Here is a 21,725-nt window from a genome sequence, read left to right as displayed (position 1 = left end):
CTGGGTTTCTAGATTAACAGTCCATTGATAATACTACTGGCCATTGCCTTCCCATGTTGTGAGTGCTCTGAAATGGGATCCAAAACCGTTGGCAGGGTAGGAGGTTAAAAAGCAGTCACATTTGTACTGCACTGCCCTTCATGCAAGTATGAATGTAGATGTAACTTGAAGACAAAAATGGGCTAGCCATTGAATGCGTTGAATAGTGAGTTAGCAGAAGGCCAATATTTGTTGCCGGGCTAGCGTTCAACAACGAAAGAGAAAAGAAGAAAGCAAATTCACTTTTAAACCCTGGCACAAAAATCCAGCATTGTAAGTTTTTTTTTCAAAGATGATCATGGAATTTAGACACTGTTAGCAAGCTGATAATTTGTCACCCATTCTTAATTACCTACTGGGAAGGTGATTGTTAGCCTTCTTCGTCAACTGTTACAGTCCATGTAGTGTAGATATTCTGAAAGGATTGAAAAACAAAACCAAATGCCCAACTCATTTCAAGTAGAGATTTGCTTTTTTAAAAAAATACTGGTAGTTCCGATATAACGTGTGTTTTGTTAATGTGAATTGGCTGTAACACGATTGATGAATAGTGGACACTGTTTGGATAATGCGAACTTTCTGCTGTACACGTACAGCGATTTTCTATGGTGATTTCCCTATAACATGATTTTCTATGGCAATTTTCTGAAGCATGAGGTCACACAAGAACGCAACTATCGTGTTATAGGAGAACTACCTGTAGTGATTATTTTGCAAAAGAGTTTTGTTTTCTATCTCTTTGGAGTCTTGTGTTAAGTGTTGACTCAATGTTTCAGTTATTAGAAGCTGCTGTGATGAACCACCAAACTGACATTGAGACTACTCTCACTAAAGCTTTGGAGTTGGACAGGAAAAACTATTTGCTCCCTGAAGAAAAGGTAACTAGTGGTATTTCTGACTGGCGCACAATTTGTTGCAACATGCCCTGTACTTTAAGATGGATGGTGGTCTGGATTCAAACCAGCACCCTTAGACCACACACAGGAACATTGCCTTGAATTGATGTGAACTGTGGCTCTGTTTGTAGCCTTCTCATTTTTGACTCCGAGTGCCGTAGGCTCAAATCCTTGTCTCGGGTGTGACCTCAAAAATATTGGCTGACAACCCAGTATAGTATTGTAAAAGTGCTGTACTGTTGGAGGTGCCATCTGTCAACAGAAATGTTAAGCTGAGGCAAAAGATCCCATGATATTGTTTTAAAGAAAGGCAAGGCGTTATCACACTGCCTTGCTCAGTATTTATCCCTGAATTTGTATCACAAAGACAAATTTTGTGGTCATTATCACAATGCTGCTTTTCAGAGTTTTTATTTTAAATGTTGCAAAATCAGAAGCAGAAAGACTGATTTGATATGGCTTGGCTGTTTGTCTTCATGTCGTAACAGTTCAAAGTGTGCTTTGAAATTTCAATTGCCTATTTCTGGTTGAAATGAACTTATAGCGAGCAGACCTGTTTAATTAAGGGTCCTTAAAGCTCAAAATGGGCCATTTTTAATAGCAGTAAGTATGATATTATTAAAGTAAATCTACCCAACTGATGGTCTTCCTGGGTGATGGTAGTTAGCCTTTCGATCTTATAGACTGCTATCATTCTGAAAGCCTCCATTAACATTGGCATGCATTGACCATCTGACTACCAGCCAGGATGATGCTCTTTTTGATGCCTTTCTCAGGGATCCCATAGTTAAAATCTGATACCAGTGAGTACAAAGATAGTATGCAGTGAGTTTCAGCTGGAAAATCCACATACCACTCTGCATGAGTGAAGCATGCAGTCTTTGTATCTAAATGAATAATGAGCAGTTTATGCCATTTTCCAGCTTGTTTAACAAATTTTGAATCAATAGTTTGGATTTTCTATAGTTAAGCAGGTTAAAGCATTAAATTCCCAAAAGGGATTCCACAGTATTTAGTATGTTTATGTAGTCTTATGTTCTCAACATTATGAAACACTTTGTAGCTAATAATTCTAGCTCTGTTAAATTTTCATAAGTTTATGTGGAATCATGCAAGGAGTGTTTGATCAGCTTCGATATTCAGGTCAAGTCAGGAGAGAGAGTAAATGAGTGATTAGATCCCAGAAGGGGAAGAGGTGAGAATACAATAGACAATAGCAGAGGGAAGTACAATAAGAATTAGAAGTGGGAGGCAAGAGATGGTAAACACTCTGCAGGGGATGGTGTTCTGTGGACTTCCTTCCACAGTCTGATCGTATCTTCTTGGGGGAAGTGGTTTCTCCTCAAATCTTGGACTAAATGGAGAAAGGTCATTGACAGGCTGCATTCCTGTGGGCCTGTTTATCGACTATGTATAGAGCTGGGGAAAGGAGGCCGAGAGGGAGAATGAGAAACGGAATAATATTGGGACTGAGAAGTAGAGGGAAAAAATTGAGATTGTGGGAGGTGGAGGAGGCAGTGATGTCTTGTGTGGAAAAGATGCCAGTGTACAGATTAAAAGGATATTATCCCAGTTATTTTGATTTTTGTGCAAATGTGGCTGAAGGTTTGCCAATCTTCATTTCATCAGTCTGCTCAGTAGCTGGAATGATTGTCTGAATACATAACTGAGCGAAATGATGCTTGATCTTGTCTCTTGTACAGAATGCTTTACTGTCTTTGGTCACTCTGTGACTTTCCTTTGATCTTGGTTAATTTACTCCGTCCTTCAATGGTGACATCTTGTTCGGGCACATTGACCCTCTCGTTATTGTTATTTTCTGCAAAACAGACACCTTTTTATGCATCAAATAAACATGGCAATTGGATGAGTTCTTAACACGGTTGATTTCAGCACAGCGTCCTGTACATTTTTACTACACCAGTTACCTGCTTCTTGTAAATTCTATATGAATCTGTTAATGTTTTGGGTGGTAAACTAGAAGTGCCATGGTTAGAATTGGAAGTTGGTTATTCTATTGAGTGACCAACTCTACACATAAATATAAGAAGTGATAAAAGCATCAGAAACCTACCAGACCATCGGACTACTCTCTAAAAAAGAGACGACTGGTGGTGGGTTTAACCTGAAGGTTGCTTCACCTCAGGCAATGGGAGAGGTTGAGATGAAGAGTCCTTCACAGTAAGCTCAACCAGTGTAGGGGTTGAACCCACGCTGTTGCTGTCACTCTGCATTGTAAACTGGCCAACTGAGCTAACTGACCCCCTATAAAATAGTTACAGCATTCGTGAGGTTGTTGACTTGCTTGCCGAGCTGGCCTGTTTTTGTTCAGACGTTTCGTCACCATGCTAGGTGACATCATCAGTGCAGCCTCCGATGAAGCGATGTTATTCTACGCTGCTCGGAATTTATATTGTCTGGTTCATTATGGTGAGTACTGTCATTTCTGGTTTTGATCTTTATGGGTTCTTCCTCTTCCCAGCGTAGTTCTGGAAGAGGAAGAACACCTACGCAAGATCCTCGCATTAAACGGATATTCCCGCAACTTCATCCACAGATGCCTACAAAACAGACAACAGCAGGGGGACACAGTACGACCTAACACACTGACCACATTGCCCTACATCAAGAACATATTGGAACTGACAACAAGATTCCTGAGACCACTAGGAATCATGGTGGCCCACAAGCCCACAGCCACCCTATGACAAACACTTATAACGATTAAAGACCCCATTCCCACAACATGCAGAATGAACGTGGTTTACAAAATACCATGCAACGACTGCCACAAACATTACATCGGACAGACAGGAAGGAAACTAGCCATCAGGATACACGAACATTAGTTAGCAGCAAAACGGCACGATGAACTCTCCTTAATATCTGTACATTCAGACAATGAAGGCCATCAGTTTAACTGGGACAAAGTAACCATAGTAGCCCAAGCCAAACATAGACACACACGGGAATTCCTAGAGGCATCGTTCTTCACCCATACTTCAATCAACAAACATATGGAATTGGACCCCATATACAAACCCATACAGATCATCGCTTTATTGGAGGCTCCACTGATGATATCACCTAGCATGGTGACAAAATATCTGAACAAAAACAAGTCAGCTCGGCGAGCAAGTCAACAACCTCATCCACAACCTGAGCTACAGATCTTTACCAAAACTTTAAAGTTACAGCATTCATTACAGCCTTGACTTCAACTCCACTTTTTCATCTGTTCCCCATTTCTTCTGATTCCTTGAGAAATCACAAATAGTCTATCTCAGCTTTAAATGCATTCAATAATGTCATGTCCACAATCTTCGCATTCACACCACACAAATGCCAGGCAATGATCGTCTCCAACAAGAGACAATCTAACCACAGCCCCTTAGCATTCAGTGGTGTTGCCATCACTGAATTCTCCACTGTCAGCATCCTGGGGTTATCATTGACCAGAAACTTAACTGGACTGACCATATAAATACAGTGGTTGCAAGAGCAGGTTGGAAACAGAAATATTGAGGTGAGTAACTCGCCACCTGACTTACTAAAGTCTGTCCACCATCTACAAGGCACAAGTCAGGAGTGTGATGGAATACTCCCCAATGGCCTGGATGGGTGCAACAACACTTCTAAAGCTTGACGCTATCCAGGACAAAGCAGCCTGCTTGATTTGCACTACGTCCACAAGCATCCACTCCCTCCACCACTGATATTCAGTAACAACAGTGTGTACCATCTACAAGATGCACTCCAGAAATTCACAAATGCTTCTTAGATATCACCTTCCAAAGCCATGACTACTTCCATTGAGAAAGACAAGAGCAGCTGATACAGGTGGTGGTGTTCCCATGTGAGTTCCCCTCCAAGCCACTCACCATCCTAATTTGGAAATATATCACCTTTCCTTCAGTGTTGCTAGGTCATAATCCTGGCATTCCGTCCCTAGAACATTGTGTGTCAACCTACAGCATGTGGACTGCAGCAGTCTAATAAGGCAACTTACCATCATCTTCTCAAGGTCAACAAGGGACTGGCAATAAATGCTGGCCAGCCAGCAATGCCTACATGTGAATAAAAAAAGACATTCTTTGGGGTCAAGAGTTTGTGAATCTTTCAAACTTGAATAACAAATGCATCTAAATGATTGGTTCCTTTGACCTGAAACTGAGCCTCCATAGTCTAGATTCTGTAACTGACGAAACAAGTTTCTGCCCTGCCAAGCTCCTTTCTGAATGTATGCTTGGCAATGAGGGCATCTTTCTTTTGAGCTCCAGAGATAATGCTCAGTCTCTCAGAGCAACTCTGTCACCCCAGGGTCCAACCTAGTGAATCTTCAGCTCATATACAAGAATTACAATCTTTGTAGCACAGAGAACGCCATTCTGCTCATTTTGTTTGCTGGCTGTCCCCTGACGATTTCTCCTTTTCAGGTAGTTCATTATCCCCTCAATTATCTCAATTGAAACGGCCTCTTGCCACTTTTAGTTCCAATTCCCACTTGCCTCTGGATCCTTGGATAGTTAGTTTTCTCCATCCAGACCTGGGTGCCTTAAGAACAACCAGTCTAACTCATACCACCTTCTGACCAAATCTTTCATGATCACTACAGCCTCTTTTACCATGGCAAAGATAGATGCACAGTATTGATTTAATGCCATCTCCTCCCTGTGTAAATCATTTTGTCGTGTCTAATCTTTGTGTTGCTATCTGTATATTTTGGATTGCTTTTATGTTAGCTGTCAGCCTTTTTCCAATCTTAGCTTGTCTTCCTTCCCTAAAAAGAGAGACCAAAACTGAATGCTGTATTCCAAATGTGGTTCTACCAGACTGCTGTACAACCGTAGAAACTTCTTATATTTCAAACTGCTTGCAATAAAGACCAGCACGCCATTTGCCTTTCTAATTGCCTGTTATAGATGTGAGCTAATGCTTCTATGTTGCAAAGGGCATTTTTCAGTTCATTTTAGTCTAAACTGCAATGCTTGGGTTATATGTGGTTTGGAGCTATGACCATCCAAATCTAAAATCCAGGCAGCTCAATCTTATTTTCACATCTATTTATAACTGTTGTTTTGGCCAGTGAGAATTTTACGTACCTGGCGGTTCAGAAAAGGCAGTTCTTAGTTCTGGTGCTACAAATTGAAAATTAAGACATAGGATTTATCAGTATGGGAACTTGGGGAATAAAGGGGAAAGGCATTTAATTTGTATATTTGGCTGAAGTTCATGGTACGAAGCAGAAAACCTCTTAATTTTGGCAGAATTCTGAGAAATTGAAGTTAGGATGATGAAAAATGGTTACCAATTACTTCCCTGTTAATGAAAATACTCTATCTAATCTGGTACAGAGTAAAGTGGCACAACTTTCTGCTGACTGGAAAACTCTCCAGACTACTTTGAAAGATCTTAATGATCAGTGCTTCATGGGATGGAGTCAGCATATGTCTCAACCAAAGGTTAAAGGTGAGAACAGCTCTTAAACACATTGTATGACAGCAAATGCTGTGGTTGTTTGAAATCTGAAATAAGCACTGAAAAACAGCAGATGTGGCAGATTCAGATGAGAGAAAGATGTTGGAATATTTCAGGTCAATGACTTTTCATCAAATCTTCAAGCCATAAATTTGCTGAACTGAGAATGTTTTATAATTTTGCCGATTGCAATCAATATTATAGATGTATGCTTAAAAAAAAAAGGTTTTACTGAAAGTGTATATGGGAAACAGTATTTGTTTGTCTGTCTCTCCCCATGATCCTGAAGTTTGTTCTCTTGTGATGGTAATTTGTTTTAATCCTTCTGCTAAAATGTAGTTCAGGTCTTGAGCAGAATCTTATATTTAAGAACACTTCCTTTTGTCAGTTGTACTGAACAGCTGGTAACATAATCTTCCTTTTACATTTGCATCCTAATTAAGTTAGAGCTGATGTCACAAAGTAGGATATAACTGGGTGATTTTGCTGTCCCCAGGGAATAAAAATAATTTACCAATTTTGACCATGTCCCAAAGTCCAGTGTCTTTGTCTATATTTTGATTTATGTACTCCTCATCTAGAAAAGTACCTATAGCCAATGTAGATATGTTTAACATACCTGAAGTAAAAACTGCATGTTCCCAAGTAATGAAATTTGTACATTATCAAGAAATTGCCAAAACAGTGAAAAGTAAATTCTATGGACTTTATTTTTGCTCAAAATTGTGGCATTTATGCTAAATGATAAAAATAGGAATGTGAAAATGGTGAAATTAAGTATTATTGAGGACATTGGAGATGTGAAATTATGTTACGATGCACTTGTACTGTTCTGATCCACTATTAGCTTAAAATTGCAGTTTGTAATGATCTTTGTTTTGAAAGCAGTTTCACTTTTGGATAATGTTTTCCCTACCCAAAAGATAAGTTGTTTTCTAAAAGAATCATGAAGTTTCATTCTCTGCTTTAGGAATAATCCAAACGATATGCCACTGCCCTCCAGAATTCAATTCAATGCTCCCTTGTGTTCCAGCTATTTTTAGAGCGAGGATTCCAAAAAGATCCTTCCAATAGCTTTTTTGGTTTAGGCAGCTTTCCACTTTCCAGGCTTTGTGACTAAATTACTCAGGTCTTTGCGCAGGCTTGCAGCAGACAGCCAACAACCTTCTTGGTTTTCCAGCTGATTTTGTTGACTGCTTTCTACTACAAGGATTAGAGGAACGCTAAATTTCCTCCACTAGCAGTTATCTGGAGCAAAACTGAGTTTGAGCCCCTAGCCACATTTGCTTGTGGAACTATAAGTTTGTATTTTTCTCTGCAGTTGTGGACAGGTGCAGGTGCTGTCAAGGAGACAGTGCCTTGCTGCAGTGAATCCTGAGCGAACATGCTTGCGAAGGGATTGGGTGTTTATTGGTCGCTGATGTACTAATCAAGTAGGCTACTTTGTCCTGGATGGTGTCAAGCTTCTTGAGTGATGTTGGAGCTATACTCATCCACATAGGTGGAGCGTATTCCATCAGACTGCTGTCTTTAGGCTGTGGGCGGGCTCTGGGGAATCAGGAAGAAGACTACTTGCCCAGATTTCCTAGACTCTGACCTGCTGTTGTAGCCACAGTATTTATATATCTGCTCTCGTTTCTGGTCAATGGCAACTCCTAATATGTTGATAGTGGGAGATTCAGTGATGGTAATGCCATTGGATGTCAAAGGGAAGATAGTTGTATTCCGTTTGTAATAGCCATTATATTGTACTTGTGAGCATGTATATTACTTACCACTTGTCAGCCCAAGCTTGGATTCTGTCCAGGTCTCGCTGCATTTGGACACAGTGTGCTTCAGTATTTGGGGAGTCTCTCAACTTTTTTCAGTTCATTCATGGAATGTGGACATCACTAGCTGGGCTCCCATTTATTGCTCATCTCTGGTTGTCCCTGAGAAGGTGATGGTGAGCTGTAGCATTGAACCATTGCAGTCTACGTGCTGTAAATAGATCCATAATGCTGTTAGGAAGTTGGGTTCCTGAATTTTGATCCAATGATGCTAAGCATACTGCAATCAATCAGCAAACATCATCATTTCTGACCTACTGCTGGAGGGAAGGTCATTGATGAAGCAGCTGGTTGAGCCTAGGACACTACCCCTGTGCTACTCCTGAAAAAATATCCTTGAGCCCAGTTAATTGATGTCCATCAACCACAAACATATTCTTTTGTACCAACTATGACTCTAACCAGCTGAGACAAATGGCATGTAACATTCACACCTCACAAATGCCAGGCAATGAACATCACTAGTAAGAGATAATCTAACTACCTCCCATGACATTCAGTGGTGTCACCATCACTGAATCCCCCACTATCAATATCTTTGAGGTTATCATTAATCAGAAACTCAACTGGACTCGCTATATAAACACAGCGGCTACAAGATCAGCTCATAAACTAGGAATACTACGGCGAGTAACTCACCACCTGGCTCCCTAAAGCCTGTTCTCCAACTACAAGCCACAAGTCAGGAGTATGATAGAATACTTCCTACTTGCTTTGAAGTGTGCAATCCCAAAACACTCAAGAAGCTTGAAGCTATCCAAGACAAAGCAGTCGGCTTGATTGACGCCACACCCACAAGCATCCACTCCCTCCAACACTTGCTCAGTAGCAGAAGTGTATACTATCTACAGAATGCACTGCTGAAATTCTTTGAAGTTCCTTTTTACAGGAAACCTACAACCACTTTCATCTAGAACAATAAGGGTAGCAGATACAGATGGACACTACTACCTGTAGGTTCCTCTCTGAGCTGCTCACTGTCCTGACTTGGAAATATATTGCTGTTCCTTCACTGTCACTGGGTCAAAACCCTGAAACTGTCTCCTCTGGAGCATTTTGGGTCAACCTACAGCGCATGGACATGTACAGCTCACCACCGCCTTCTCAAGGGCAATTAGGGATGGGCAGTAAATGTTGGCCAGCTAGTGATGCCCATGTCCCATGATTGCATTTAAAAAAAAAAGTGGCCTTGGTGTCAAGGCCAGTCAATCTTGCTTCTGAAATTCAATTCTTTTGTCCATATTTGAACAAAGGTGTAGAGAGGTCAGGAGCTGAGTGGCCCTGGCAGAACCAAATTGGGCTTTGGTGAGTAGGTTATCGCTAAGCAAGTGTTGCTTTATAACAGCATTGGTGATACCTTCCATCACTTTATTGATGGTCTGTAAATTGTCTGCATTGGATTTGATCCGTGTTTTTGTGTATAGAACACAGTTGTGCAATTTTCCACATTGTTGGGTAGATGACAGTGTTGTAGCTGTCCTGGGAAAGCCTGGCTAGGGGCACAACGTGCTCTAGAGCGCATGTTTTCAGTACTATTGCTAGTGCATTGTTGGGACTCACAGCACTATCTGGTGCCTCTAGCTGTTTCTTGATATCATGTGTAATGAATTGAATGGCTGAAAACTGGCATCTGAGATGCTGGGAGCTCCTTGAGGAAGTTGCGATGAATTTTCCACTTGGCATCGGGCTAAAGAATGCTTCAACCTTATTTTTTGCACTGGTTTGTTAGGTTCCCCCGTCATTGAGGATGAGATTGTTTGTGGAGCCACTTCCTCCAGTGATTTGTTTAATTGTCCGCCACCATTCATGACAGGATGTGACAGGATAGTCGAGCATAGATCTGATTAATTGTTCGTGAAATGGCTAGCTCTGTCTATCACTTGCAGCTTATGTCATTAGGCACATAAATAGTCCTGTTTCTTAGCTTCAGCATATTTTTAGGTCTCTCTGTTGTTGCTCCTGATATGTGCTCCTGCAATCGTCATCGAACCAGGACTGATTGCTGGCTTGATGAGTAGAAGATATGCTTGGCCATGCGGTTGCAGATTGGGTTTGAGTATAATTCTGCTGCTGATGATGGCCCACAGCACCTCATAGATGCCTAGCGTTGTGAGAAATGTTCGCATCTATCACATTCAACATGATGATATTGCCACACAACATGATGAAAGGTATTCTCAATGTGAAGACGGAACTTTATCTCTACAAGCATTGTTTTCTCTGTTGATGGTTCCCTCACTATTTGCCACAGACCCAATCTAGCCACTATGTCCTTTAGGGCTCAACCACCTCTGAGAGTCGTGGTGCTGCTTGGTTGTGGACATTGAAGTCCCTGACATTCTATGTCTTTAAACTTTAGTGGTTCCTCCAAATAGTGAGGAGACCTGCTCATGAGCAGGATGTGTGGGGATATGGGCAGGGGTTGGCAAGTGGTAATCAGCAGATGGTTAATGAGACATCATAGGGTTCATCTCAATGTTGAGATGTCCCAGGGTAACTCCATTCCAACATTATAGTACTGTGCTGCCGCCTCTGCTGTGCTTGTCCTGCTGGTGGGCTGATAGTGGTGTTTTGGGACATTGTGTAAGATATGATTGTGTGAATATGACAGGGCTTTTGCTTGGCTAGTTTGTCCCAATGTTAGCAATAGCCCCCAGATGTTAGTAAAGATGACTTTGTGCAAGGTTGACCAGGCTGTTTTGCTGTTGTTGTTTCTGTTGTCTTAACTGATGCCAGGTGGTCTGACTGGTTTCATTCATTTTTTCCCTTTCTTCTGGTTGATAGAACTGAGTGATTTGCTAGGCCATTTCAGAGGGCAGTTAAGAGACCTTGATGCAGGTCTCATGTAGACCTAACCAGATGAGGATGGCTGTTTTCCTTTCTTTCCCAAAGGATATTAATGAATAAAATGGGTTCAGTACGACAGTGAATAGCGATTTTAATCAACCTGTTCAGACATGTCATAACTGGTCTTGCATGGGAGACTGATAACAAAGGTAAGAACCCATGAGACCCAAGGACATTTGGCTAACTAAATCCAGAATTGGCTAAGTGGCAGAAATTAGAGTGTGATCATTGAGGGGTGTTTTTGTGATTACAAGTCGTGTCTGATGGGGTTCTGCAAGGATTAGTGTTGGGGCCCTTGTTGTTTGTGGTTTATATAAATGACTTCGACTTGAAAGTAAGAAGATTGATCAATAAGTCCGCGGATGATAGGACGATCAGTGGGATGCTAACTAGTGAGGAGGATAGCCTTAGATTACAGGAGGATATAGATAGATTGGCCAGATGGGCTGATTGAATTCCATTTGTTTACAATCTGGTTAAGCGTGAGGTGATGCATTTGGATGGTTAAAACAAGGAAAGCAAAATATGATAATGATAAGACCCTGGGGAGCTGAGAGACCTAATGCACATGTCCATTGGTGCCTTAAGATAGTGGAATGGGTAGTGTGATTAAAAAAGCATATTGTACGTTTACCTTTATGAGCTGAAGCGTTGCGTTTAAGAGTAGGGAGGTGATGCTGAAACTATGTAAAACTTTGGTTAGGCCACAACTAGAGTATTGTGTGCCATTCTGGAATGCATATTGTTAAAAGGGATATGATTGCACAGGAAAGGTTACAGAAGAAATTTATCAGGATGTTGTTTGAGCTAGAGAGTTTGGTTGTGAAGAGAAATTGGACAGATTGGGATTGTTTTCCTTGGAGTAGAGGGGACTGAAGGGGTCATGATTGAGATATATAAAATTATAGGGGGCATATATAGGATAGATGAGAAGGAACATTCCTCTTTGCTGCAGAGATCAATGACCAGGAGCCATAGATTTAACGTAATAGACAGGAGGTTTAGAGGAGCTGAGAGGATTTTTTTTCCACCTAGAGGGTGGGGGAAGCCGTCTGGAACTCAATACCTGTAAGGGTAGCAGCAATAGAAACCGTAATAACATTTAAGTAGCATTTAGATGTACACTTCTAAATGCCGAGGGAAACAAAGCTATATGGAATGGTGGAAAAGTTGCGTGATTGTTTTTGACTGCTGCAGACTGGGTGGGCCTTTTTCTGTGCTGCAGACTCTCTATGACTATGTCTGGTACATATAGGACTTTAATCCAGACTTTCTGGCCCAGGGATTGGGGTGCTACATCAGTGCAAGACCCCTGTGTTGTTTACATGTAGACTAATAAATAGGAATGAAACATTGCCACACTCAGAACTTTTCTGTCTAATGAGTAGAAATGTTGAAATCTTTCTGAAAATTAATTGACAAATAAAATATCCAGTTCAGCACTGGTACTTTAAAGAAATGTGAATTCTTTCCCTACAGTAATTATCTTTCTGCTTCACCTGATGATTTAATGTGAGATAAACCAAAGTCATGCAGCTGTTGAAGAAAATCAAACAATGGGAGTTTAAAACAAATGGGAAGAGTCAAAAGAAGGCAACACAAATGTAGGCAAGTTGAAGGCTTAGTGGAAACTATCCTGAAATTGTCCGTGTGAAATGCCACACAAGGCCATTTTTAAAAAAATATTTTTGGGGTTTGCATCCCCAGGATGTGACGGTCACATGAAGTGAGGCTTATATGAGGCACAGGTTTTCCACTATGAAATTGTACAATGGTACAGCAAAGAAGCAGGCCATGCAGTCGATTAAATCTGCATGCTGGTTCTTTCGAAGTTCTTGAATATCCTACACGATGGAAACGTCCTGGCCCTGGGGAAATTCAAAGGGAAATTAAGTTGATAAATAAGATTGTATGACTTGTTCACTGAAGGAAACAAGGGTCCAAGATGTATTCATACTAGAAATGAAGCACCTTTTGGGGAAGTTTATTGATATAATTAAGATCTTTATGAGAAAAATAGTGTTTCATGTCAATGTTAGTATAAACCTTAAGGTGAGGGCAAAGGCACACGGGTTTAAATTTAGATGAGAAAGGTTCAATACAAATAAAGGAAAACTCTTCCTGGAGGATGGTGTTATGGACCAGACAAAACCCCCTCAAAATATATTCAGAAGGTAGTCTAGACTCTAACTTTTTCTTATGTTAAAGATAAGTGTAAGGAGTTGCATTCTAGATGCAATCCGATTGGTCAAACTACTCAACGTTAAGCAAAGCACATTTTATTCATAAACTACACTTAAAATACAAGAAAAAAAAAGTTGGAATAGCACCTCTATTGGAAACCTTAACAGGATAATAGATTATTTTACAACTAAACAGTAACTGCTCCAATATAGTAACATATTCACCATAAACACATCCTTGGCAAAAGGCAAGTTCAGAAAAAGAAAAATAGATTCTAACAGGCAGTTCTCCAGTTCAGGAGGGAAAAAAAATCAAGAGAAAACTCTGTGTGACAGAGAGAGAGAAAGAAGCAGCAGGGAGAAATGTACTGCAGCTTCTAAACCCAATTTCATCACACAGTAACAACTGCAACTGAAAACTAAAATTAAGAGTCCTGGTTCTGTGGGAGCTTGACCCCACTCATTGAGGCTACTTCTGTTCCAATTTTTTTTAAACAAATTCTAAGGCCTCACAAGCAGTCTACATTATTGGCTTTGGAGCAGACTGCCCTGCATCTCTGTCACAACCTTTCTTCATTGAAAACAAAAGGACAGAATACACCTCATAAGGCCATAGTATAATCGTACTTCCGCCTTAAAAAATGAACCATCTATGTACAAAAATGGCTTTATTTTCAAAAACCTTTGGCCTTACACTATTAGTACGTTACAGTACATATATATGAGTGACTCTAAGCATGCAGAGATTCACTACTACAGTCCCATTTTAGTCCATTTTTTTTCCCGTCACCGAATGCCTCCATCTTTCTTCTTCAAAGTTGTGACAATGCGTCGGCAATTACGTTCTCTTGTCCTGCCACTTCTGTAATTTTCAAATTGAATGGCTGAAATAATAAGCTCCATCTGAACAGTCTGGAATTTTTATCCTTAAATTTTTCCCTAAATGTCAAGAGGTTATGATCAGTATATAGAGTTGTATCAAACAAATTACTGGCAATATAAATGTTGAAATGTCGCAAAGCCAACACCAAGCTCAAGGTCACCTCTTTGATTGTGGGACATTTCTGTTGATAATTATTCAATTTTCTGGAAAAGTACCCAATAGGTCTGTCTATCTTCTTGTCGTCCTCTTGTAAGAGTACAGCACCAATAGCCACCTCAAATGGCTTTGTGTAATTAAGTGTGGCAAGCACTGGTGCAGTGGTTGTCACAGCTTCCAGGCTGTCAAATGCCTTCTGACATTCCTCCTTCAGTTGAAATTGTCTGCACTTCTTCAATAAATCAGTCAGTAGAGCAAACATACTGCTAAAATTTGGTACAAACTTGCAATAAAAACCACTCAGTCCCAGAAATCGTAGTACTGCTCTCATCATCAATAGTATGGTAAACTCCCCATTAACTTTTGTTTTCCCATCCTGTAGGGCCATTTTTCCATGCCCAATGAAATGGCCCAGGAATGTGACTTGGGCTTTTGTGAACTCTCTCTTAGCCAGCTTTATCACCAAGCCTGCCTCCTAAAGTCAATTGAACAATTCTGATAGATACTCCAAATGTTCCTTCCATGTGTGACTTAAAAATCACCAGGTCGTCGACGTAAACCACACAATTGGATAATCCCAAAATGACTTTATTGGTTAGTCTTTGAAATGTGGCTAGCGCATTTTTCATATCAAATGGCATGACTTTAAACTGGTACAGTTTATTCGGTGTCACAAAGCCGAAATTCCCTTCACTCTTTCGGACAAAGGTACCTGTCAGTATCCAACTTTGAAATATAAATTGCTTGTCCCACCTTCTCCGCACAGTCTTCCAAACATGGAATAAGATACAAATCAAATTTTATAACTGCATTGACTTTACAAGAGTCCACACATAATCATTGGGTACTGTCTGGTTTTGACACCATTACTATGGGTGAGCTCCATTCACTACAACTCACTTCGATTATATTGTCTTTGAGCAAGCGTTCAATCTCTCTTTGAACCTGTGCCAATTTTAGAGGGTTACGTCTGTAAGGATGTTGCTTAATTGGAACAGCATTTTTTTTCTCTACATCATTCGTAATTAGATTAATACCTCCCAGCTTATTCCCACATATCTCCCCATATGGTTTCAGTAACTTTTAATTCATTTTGATTTTCCTCTGGAAGGTAATTCAGTAGTTTATCCTAATTTTTGAGATCTTCCTCATTATCCAGTTTAATTAGAGGAATGTCCATTCAGAATCATCTGAACTTGGTTCTTCACTCTGTGTCGTGATCAGTAAAATACTACTTTCCTTCCCTATCAAAATAACTTTTCAGCATACTCCACTGGCACATTGTGTGAGATTTCCATCTGGCGTTCTTATTAAATGGTTTACCTTATTCAGTTTCCTTTCGATTTGATAAGGCCCATAAAACCTTGCCTTTAAAGGTTCACGTACCACTGTAAGTAACACTAACCTTTTATCTTCATGAGCAAAATTGTGAATTTTTGATTTCTTGTCTACTTCCTGTTCCATCACATGCTGTGCTACTTTTAACTGCTGTCTAGCCAACTCACCCACTGTATTTAATCATTCACTGAAATTTTATACATAATACAAATGTGTAGTCTCTGAACTCTGACTCACCAATTTCTCCTTTATTAATTTCAGTGGTTCCCTCACTTCATACCCAAAAAACTAATTCAAATAGACTGAATTTGATAGATTCATTGGGTGTATTCCTATTTGCAAAAAAAGTTCAAATGGAATTCACTTATCCCAATGCTCTGGACAGTCTTGTCTATAAGCCCTCAACATGGTCCTTAAAGTTTATTGCCACTGTCCTAATGTCCCCTGTGATTTTGGATGGTATCCAGTGGATTTGAATTGTTTTATTCCTAAATTATCCATAATTTTCTTGAATAACTATGATGTAAAATTTAACACTCTCTGAGGGTGGTCCGTATCTGGTAAAAAAAAAATTGAGTAACTCTTCTACAATCCTTTTAGCTGTAACATTGCGTAATGGAATGGCCTCTGGAAATCTAGTGGACACATCCATTATTGTTAACAAATACCGATTCCCATTTTTTATTTTAGGTAGGGGTCCTACACAATCAATTAAGACCCTTGTAAAAGGTTTCTAAAATGCAGGAATGGGTATTAGGGTACTGGTTTTATTGCTGCCTGAAGTTTTCCAATTACCTGACACGTATGACATGTCCGGCAAAATTCAACCACATCCTTATGCAGTCCAGGCCAATAAAAATGTTTTTGTATTTTGGCTTGAGTTTTCCTAACTCTCAGATGACCCCCTGTTGCTACTTCATGTGCTACCCACAATAGCTGCTTTCTATTAACCCATCAGTAAATACAACCTGATGAACTTCTGCCCATTTCTCATCCACCTGAAGATGTGATGGTCTTTATTTCCTCATTAAGTCAGTAACATTCTGGAATACACTCAGATTCTTCTGTGTATGATTTTTGATACAACTGCTTTAGATTTTCACCTTTCTGTTGTAATTCAGTTAATTTTCCTGAACTAAAACTATCCACTTTGTTCTCCACCTGTTCTTGTTTCTTTTCAACCATTTGATCAAACATAGTCTCTGATAATTGTATTCAACGTCCTTATCTTTATCCTTTGATTTCGCCTCCTGCTTCAACTTGTGCCTTTGTGACTTTGTTATCCCTCGGTCAGGAAAAATCCCAGGGTATACTTCATGTAAGACATTGGCTGATTGTCCACTGGCTTTTCAACCACAGTAGGCATCACTCCCACCTGTGATCCAGCTATGTCATTACCAAGGATAAACTGTATTCCTGGAACTGAGAATTTCTCTGTCACTCCTACCACCACTTCACCACTTTTCACAGGACTCTCAAACCTCACTTTATATATTGGAAAGGTGTTCTTCTCATCATGAATTCCACATTTTACCACTTTTTCTGGTAAGACTCCGTCGGAATTACATTTCTCCTAATCTCTCACTGTCAAAGATTGACTTGCTGCTAATCTCTTAAATTTTGTTTTACCTGCTGTTCCAAACGTAGATGAGTAAATCTTACTCTCACAATTATATTCTTTAAAGAGATCTGGCACTTTCTTCTCAACCAACCCCTGAGCAGGTTGTACTTTTGCAGCTTCTTAGCTCCCACTGTGCTTTCCTTTACGACTTCAACAAAGCTCACTGGCTTATCCTGATTTTTCCCACATCTCTCTTCCTAGTGCTTTTTCTAAACCAACAACACTGCGACTTCATGTGGCCTATTTTATTGCAGTGAAAACACTTGAGCCTTTTTACTTCTCTTTCCTCCTCATGGGTTTCCTTTTTACTCTGTGGCAACTGTCGTTACTATCTTCAATGAGATCTCCTTTTCCCTTACCACCTGAGTATTTTCTCTTTTCCCCAATTTATATCCCTCACAGATTGAAATTGATGTTGCAAGCCAAACTTTGATTTTTGAACTAACTCATTATCATCAGCCATTTCCGCTGCTAATCTTGCAGTCCTAACTCTTTGCTTTTCGACATGAGTTCTCATTACTAAAGGAGGTGAATTTTTGAACTCCTCCAAAATAATCGTTTCTCTAAGAGCGCCATATGTTTGATCAATTATCAATGTCCTTATGCACCTAGGAAAATTGCGTTGTTTGATCCTTTCAAATTCAATGTATGTTTGACCAGGTTCCCTCCTTAGATTCCGAATACGTTGTTCAAAGGCTACTGGTCCTAGCTCAAATGCACTTAAGATGGCTTTCTTCACTTCATTATACTCCCCAGATACCACCTCTGATAGAAAGCAAATACCTGACTAGCTGTACCTACCAACTATGTTTGGATCACCAATACCCACATGGTCACGAGCCAATGGCTTCTACATCCATCTCATCAAACTTTGGCAATGCTTGGACATATTTAAACAGACCCCCACCAGGCCTTTGGTTACAATAGGATTGCTCACCATCACTGTCCTCATCACTACTCGTCCTTTTCACCTCAACCTCCACCATTTCAAGTCAACTTTGAGTTTTTAGTTCCAACCTCTGAATTTCAAAAACTCTCTCTTTCTAACTTTTTTCTGCTAGAGCCGCCTTCTCCTTTTCTGTTTCCTCTGCTTTTATTCATAATTCAAACTGTTTCATTTACTTTTAATGTTCAAGCTTCTTCATTTTCAGTTGAATTTTAGCCATTTCCAAAGATTCCAATGGCATTTCTGGCAATTGTAAATGCTGCATGATGTCCACAATTATCTCCCCTTTCGTCTCAGACACAGGCAACTTCAGCTTGTTTGCCAATTCAGGAAGTTTTACCTTCCTTACTTCCTGTAGAACTCCCGAAATAACCTCTTCTACCTCCAGGAAATCTAAGTCACTGAAAGAACCATTACTACACAAGGCACACCCTGTTTAAACCAAACAAATTCAACACTCTAAATAAAAAACACTAACATATACCACACCCTGCCTTTTGAGTCCAACAACCGTCAAACCAACCTGGAGTTAAAGACTTTGGTCCTGACAAAAGCGCCCAATTTGTTATGGACCAGACCAAGTGCCCTCAAAATATATTCAGAAGATAGACTAGATCCTAATCATCTTATTTTAAAAGTAAGTGTAAGGTGTTGCATTCCAGATGTAATGCGATCGGTCAAACTACTCGATGTTAAGCAAAACACACTTTATTCATACACTATGGTTAAAATACAAAAAAAAAGAAGAAATTGAAATAACTTAACTCTTTTGGAGAACTTAACAGAATAATAGATTATTTTACAACTTACGGTAACTGTTCCAATATAGTACCATAAAAGAAACAGACTCTTGGCAAGAGGTATGTTCTGAAATTGTCTCACAGGCAATTCTCCAGTCCAGGAGGAGAAAAATATCAAGAGAAAACTCTTTTGGGGGGAGGTGGGGGGGTTGGTTGTGTTGGGAGAGAGAGAGAGAAGCAGCAGGGAGAGAGGTACTGTAGCTTCCAAACCCAGATCCAAGACCCAGCAACAACTGCTACTGAAAACTAAGACTAAAAATCCTGATTCTGTGGGAGCTTGACCCCACCCATTCAGGCTGCTTCTGTTGTTCCAACTTTTAAAAAAACTCCAAGGACTCAGAAGCAGTTTACTTTATTGGCTTTGGAGCAGACTTCCCTGCATTTCTGTTGCAATCCTTCTTCATTAAAAATAAAAGGACAGAATACACCTCTTAAAGCCATAGTATCATCACAATAGTAAGCTTGTGGACTAGTCTCAGAGACTCATTGACGTTTTACAGCACCACCTAACAAGGATGTGACTATACTGATCCCATTTTCCAGCTCTTGACACATAGTACTGGAGGCTATGGCAATGCGGGTGAAATACTGCTTAAATGTCACTTGAGTTTCTGACTCAACCACTGTTTCAAGCAGCGAATTCCAGACTCCTACTGCATACTAGGTGTAAAACATCCGTTATCCTCCTGTTTGCCTTCTAACTCTTCATCTAAATCTTTGTCCTTTCATTATTGACCCCTTTATTAACGGAAAAAAAAGCCCTAATCAGGCATGTACGTGAAGATGGACTGAAATTATGTGAGTGTCATAGAATCATTACAGTGTGGAAGCAGGCCATTTGACCGTTGAGTCCACTCTGACCCTCCCGAGAGCATCCCACTCAAATCAACCCCAGTTCTGTCCCTGTAGCCCTGCGTTGCCTACGGTTTAATCCACGTAGCCTGCACATTCCTGGATACTATGGGCAATTTAGCATGGCTAATCCACCTAGCCTGCACATCTTTTGACTGTGGGAGGAAACCGGAGCATCCAGAGGAAACACCCGCGGACACGGGGAGAATGTGCAAAATCTACATAGACAGTTGCCGGAGGCTGGAATCGAACCCGCGTTCCTGGCACTGTGAGACAGCAGTGTTAACTAAGCCACTGTGTTGCTCCCACCACTGAGCCACTTCCTGCCCCCGAGTGATGAATGTTTGTTTGCCACAGGCCATCAGAGCTAATGTGATTTAATAAGTTTGTTAACTTTGGAACAGGTGAATGGGTATTGGTAATTGGTATTGGTAGGATAATGCAGGAGCGAACTTACTATATACCCTGAGTGAATTGGGGTGTATATAGAGGAAAAAAAAAATTGTTTAAGGTGTGTGTCAACCATCATGTCATGTGTTTTGAGAGTAAATAGAGCACACTTGGTTGCCTTAAGGAGTTTTAGGGAAATGTTAGACATGTTCTTCCAGAAATTGATTCTGTTTAATTTACCAACCGAATTTGCTTCTTGTATTTCCCAACACGAACAACTCCCACATATATTGCTCCTGTAACATCATGACAATAATGATATTCAATAAAATTGGACCCTGAGCTAAATAGAGAGGTATTGGGACAGAAGACCAAAAGTTATGTCAATGAGGTAGGTCTTGAGGAATGTTTTAAAAGAAGAGCAAAATGGAGAGAGGGAATTTGAATGGTTGGGAAGGTAGTGCTCAAGATTTCAGTGTCAAATAGATTGCATGAATGTGGATGAGTCCAATCAACTTTTCCCATCTTTCTGTTTGTGTATTTGTATGTTTTAGTAGTTCATTCCACTGTTCAAACAGTCACCCTGGTGTCAGCAATGCCTCCATCTCCTGGAACCAGTCCGTTGGGTCTACGGGATGCCTTCTCCTCAAAGTCTGAATCATTGATGCCAGCAGATCTGGATAAATCAGCTGTGGAGCTCATTGACTGGCTGACACTCATTGATCAGATGATCAAATCAAACATAATTACTGTTGGAGATCTGGAGGAGATTAATGAAACCATTGTACGCCTGAAGGTATGGAAGAACATTTATTGAACCTATAGTGTGGTTGAGTTAGATGTGTGCAAACATATGCAAAACAAGGCAGAAGTAGACCATTTGGCCCCTTGACTCTGCTCCATCATTCAATAAGACCATAGCTGTTCTATTTTGGCATCAACTTCATATTCCTGAGTACCAGAGATGACCTTAGACTCCTTTGTTAGTCAAGAATCTATCTAGCTCTGCCTTAAAAATATTCAATGAGCATCTGGATAAGTACATGAATAGGAAGGGTTTAAAGGGGTATGGGCCAATTGCTGGCAAATAGGACTAGATCAGTTTAGCATATCTGATCACTGCGAACAAATTGGACCTAAAGGTCTATTTCCATGCTGTATAACTCTATGACTGCCTCCACAGCTCTCTGGGGAAGAGAGTTCCAAAGACTCATGATCATCTGAGAGAAAAAAGTTCCCTCGTCTAAGTGGAGGCCCCTTGATTTTTCAGAGATAACACAGTGTGGAGCTGGAGGAACACAGCAGGCCAGGCAGCATCAGAGGAGCAGGAAAGCTGATGTTTCGGATGGGGACCTTTTTGAAGAAGAGTCCTGACCCAAAACATCAGCTTTCCTGCACCTCTGATGTTGCCTGGCCTGCGGTGTTCATCCAGCTCCACACTGTGTTATCTCAGATTCCAGCATCGGC

General features: G+C 40.4%; 1 protein-coding gene across 4 annotated transcripts in view; it reads left to right on the top strand.

The window, feature by feature from the left end:
* The window catches only part of LOC109917954 (dystrophin-like), a 333,913-nt gene that overhangs the window by 154,357 nt on the left and 157,831 nt on the right, over positions 1–21,725 (top strand). For all 4 annotated transcript variants that reach the window (XM_048600638.1, XM_048600639.1, XM_048600636.1 and 1 more), the window contains exons 44-46: positions 816–917; positions 6,290–6,404; positions 20,813–21,054. In XM_048600638.1, coding sequence (XP_048456595.1) covers positions 816–917; positions 6,290–6,404; positions 20,813–21,054 — 459 coding nt within the window. The remainder of the gene's footprint in view (positions 1–815; positions 918–6,289; positions 6,405–20,812; positions 21,055–21,725) is intronic.

The sequence above is a fragment of the Rhincodon typus genome, chromosome 9 (assembly GCF_021869965.1).
Source record: "Rhincodon typus isolate 14 chromosome 9, sRhiTyp1.1, whole genome shotgun sequence".
Taxonomy (NCBI): Eukaryota; Metazoa; Chordata; class Chondrichthyes; order Orectolobiformes; family Rhincodontidae; genus Rhincodon; species Rhincodon typus.
The sequence above is the reverse complement of the archived record's forward strand: the minus strand, read 5'-3'. Positions and strand labels throughout refer to the sequence as shown.